Genomic DNA, 3,365 nt, shown 5'->3' on the forward strand with positions numbered 1-3,365 from the left:
TAACAAGTGCACTTTTCTTTACACCTTTTTGCTCAATATGTTGAAAAATATTCTTAAATTAAGCAAATGCTAGTGCCATTATCTTGACATAATGATATGCGCTCGGCATCATGATTTTTTTTCAATGCTTGAAGTAAGAAATTATTACTTTAAAAAAGTCGTTTTATACTTGTGAGTGTTAATGACACAGCTTTGCAACTGTTGATATTCCAGTTTCAAGCATGTTTTACTCAATATAGTTCATAAAATCTCAGCAACAAGCTGTAATATCTTACTGAGATAATTTAGGACCAAAACCCTTAAAACAAGTAAAACACTCTGACATAAAATCTGCTTAGTGAGAATCATTATCTTATCAGACAGAAAATAAGCAAATATCACCCTTATTTGAGATATTTAATCTTACTTAGATTTCAGTTTTTGCAGTGTGAGCTACGGGCCGCACTGCTTCATTCCAAAACAATACACGTGCGTGTGCGCCCGTGCCAAGGCTGTGACTCCGCCCCTTTGCCCTCGTTAAGCTCCTGAATGTTGAACCGGAGCTCCGTGACAACATGAGTCCACGTCTTTCCCCGAATCCTCCCACGCGTTTTCCCTTTCTTTTGTCCGCCGGGAAAAACTCCTTCAAACCCCCAAAATGCCGCTGTCTTGAGTCATGGTCCCCGGCGGGGAAGATCAGCGGATGCTAGTGAAATAACATTAGCCTGAGGCCCGAGGTGATTAAAGGCAACATAGCAGCGCGGTGATGTGAGCGCCCCTCCTTGCCGCTGCCTGGGCCCCCTCGGGTTATGACAGAGAACAGACGCTTACATAAGAGCTGCAGGAATGCTTTAAGAGGGGCCCCTGGCGGGCAGCACATCATGACACGACACAATGTAAAAAGTCAGCTTTTTATTGTGGAGTCCCAAATAAAAATGAAAGAATAAATTACTGTGAAATGAGCGAACCTTCTCTATCCGTGTCAGCAGGGTCTTCCTTCATTTCGCTTGCGTCCTCTCCACGCAAAACAAACTTCCTGTCTGGTAAACATATTGCACTCCTCTTCAGTATGGGGGGGTCAAAGGTGACTGCTCGGGTCCTAGGCGTAGGGCGCCACAGCCACCAGGATCTGCAGCGCCATGGAGACGCACGGCACCTGCGCCGCCACGTAGGCCAGCGAGCGGGTGGGCGCCGGCAGGGCCCCCAGGTAGGCCACGCTGTGCAGCGCCCGGCCCCCCAAGAAGGCCAGGAAGTGGAGGCGCGCCACGGCCAGCGAGGGGCCCGTCATGGAGTATACGGCGCCCAGGAAGAGGAAGGGAAGGATGTTCTCCATGTCGTTGCGGTGAGCTCTGCAAGAAGACGAGGAGGTTTGGGTTTGAAATGGACTGAGTTTGCAAAATGATAAATGTTGTGCATTTCTTTGAGAATTTGTGTTATGGGAGTAATGTGTCTCCTCTGGTCTCTGAGTAGAACTTAATTCCAGAACACCTTGCGTCTTGGATTGTTTACACGTCTTTTGAAAAGTTTGTATGTTGTTTTTTTACGTTGGTATTCCATTAACCTCAGACTACCATATAAATACAACAAGTTCAATTAAAATGTCAATTAAAACTAAATATCAAATTCAACTGTACATTAAAATTGTTAATAACATTAAAAATGTTTTGATTTACTTGAAATAAAAATGTAATTACATTTCATTTCATTAAATTTCATAAAATGTTTTCACATTTTGTTTTGTCTTATGTTATGCCATATTATGTTTGTTATGCTATGGTATACTATACTATTTTATGTTATGTTATGCTATGTTACTCTGTTATAGTATGCTATGCTATGCTATGCTATTCAATATTATATCTATGTTGTGTTATGATGTGATATTTTATTTGTTATATCATGTTCTATTATTTTATGCTATGATATGCTGTGCTATATTTTGATTATGTTATGCTAGGCCATATTATATTTGTTATTTTATATTATGTTGTTGTGTTGTTTTATGTTATGCTATGCTATTCTATGCCATGCTATGTGATGTTATGCTAAACTGTGCTATGCTTGTAATGTTGTGTTGTGCTATGCTATACTACGCTACACTATGCTATATTATGTGTGCTATATTATGTGTGTTGTTATGCTATGCTATATTATGTGTGTTATGCTATGCTATACTACGCCAGACTATGCTACACAATGCTATGCTATCTAATGTGTGTTATGTCATGCAATGCTATATTATGTGTATGTTATGCTATGCTATGCTATATTATGTGTGTTGTTTTGCTATGCTACGCTACACTATGCTATATTATGTGTGTTATGCTATACTACGCTAGACAATGCTACACTATGCGATGCCATCTAATATGTGTTATGTCATGCTATGCTATATCATATTTGTTGTTATTGTCTATTAATGTTTTTGTGTTGTGTTAATTTATGCTGTTATGCTAAACTAGATAGATAGATAGTACTTTATTGATTCCTGAGAACTATGCTATGTTGGTAGTGTTGTGCTGTGCAATGCAATGCTATGTTGTGCTAAATACCTCCCTAAATGTTTGTAATGTTATGTTTTGTTATGCTATGTTATGCTATGCTATTTTCTGAACGTTTTCCGACGTTGATGGCCACATATAGAAAAACTGAAATGAAATGCCTATACGTACGCAAAATACAATTCAATGTTGATAACAAGAAAAGTGCAGCAGTTTTTTATTTTAACGATAATGATTTTAAGGGTTTTATTTAAAAACACGCTGCTATGATGTGAATATCAAGTTTGTCTTGAAGTTTATCATCAGTTTATTGTCTGTCCTTTGTCATACTCACGCCATCCTGTTGCGCGTTTATAAAGCATACAGAGCCACTGCACTGCATCTTAGATGTAGTGCTGGGATTATGTCACTATAAAGTGTTGTTGCAACAGCGTCATGTTGTGTTGTGTTGTGCAGCGTTGCGTAGTCACCCATACCTGCGGCACCTTTCCACGTCGGGATCCAGCCTGTGAAACTGCAGTCCTCCGTGTCTCAGTGCGTCCTCCGGGTTAGCGAAAGCCTTCCATGACAAAAAACAAAGATCATTGCGGCGTTGCGAGTGCAAGTCCCGCATGTACTCTTGGGGTCCCACTCACCTTCTTCCGCAGCCGCACTTGTCCCGTGATGACGGCAATGGCGTACATCTTCAACACCAGCAGCACCGCGTAGAAAACAAAGCAGGAGAAAACGTCATTCCTGATCATTGTGACTGCCGCTGTCCAAAAGTCAGAGAGGAGAAGTGGAAGAGTGAGCTCAAAGGAGTGAGGGGTCTGATATTTGTAGGCTGAGCCTCCACCCACTTGAGTCAAAAGGATGATGGCAGCAAAGCGTTCATTCATAGTCTGC

The 3,365-nt window shown here is 41.0% G+C and overlaps 1 protein-coding gene across 1 annotated transcript; it reads right to left on the reverse strand.

The window, feature by feature from the left end:
• Positions 1–863: 863 nt before the first annotated feature.
• On the reverse strand, positions 864–3,365 carry ptges (prostaglandin E synthase). Its single transcript, XM_062055076.1, has 3 exons — positions 3,116–3,365; positions 2,957–3,039; positions 864–1,328 (listed from the first exon to the last, which is right to left on the reverse strand). The coding sequence occupies exons 1-3, from the start codon at positions 3,356–3,358 to the stop codon at positions 1,079–1,081; spliced, it is 576 nt and encodes a 191-aa protein (XP_061911060.1). The 5' UTR covers positions 3,359–3,365; the 3' UTR covers positions 864–1,078.

The sequence above is a fragment of the Entelurus aequoreus genome, linkage group LG08 (genome assembly GCF_033978785.1).
Source record: "Entelurus aequoreus isolate RoL-2023_Sb linkage group LG08, RoL_Eaeq_v1.1, whole genome shotgun sequence".
Lineage (NCBI taxonomy): Eukaryota > Metazoa > Chordata > Actinopteri > Syngnathiformes > Syngnathidae > Entelurus > Entelurus aequoreus.

What these genes read in the sequence shown, in the direction of transcription:
- ptges (XM_062055076.1), bottom strand. Translation starts at nt 3,358, where the DNA reads ATGAATGAACGCTTTGCTGCCATCATCCTTTTGACTCAAGTGGGTGGA. An exon ending in AAGTGCGGCTGCGGAAGAAG is followed by an intron (nt 3,040 to 3,115) that starts GTGAGTGGGACC and finishes TTGTCATGGAAG; the next exon opens with GCTTTCGCTAACCCGGAGGA. An exon ending in GACGTGGAAAGGTGCCGCAG is followed by an intron (nt 1,329 to 2,956) that starts GTATGGGTGACT and finishes GTCTTCTTGCAG; the next exon opens with AGCTCACCGCAACGACATGG.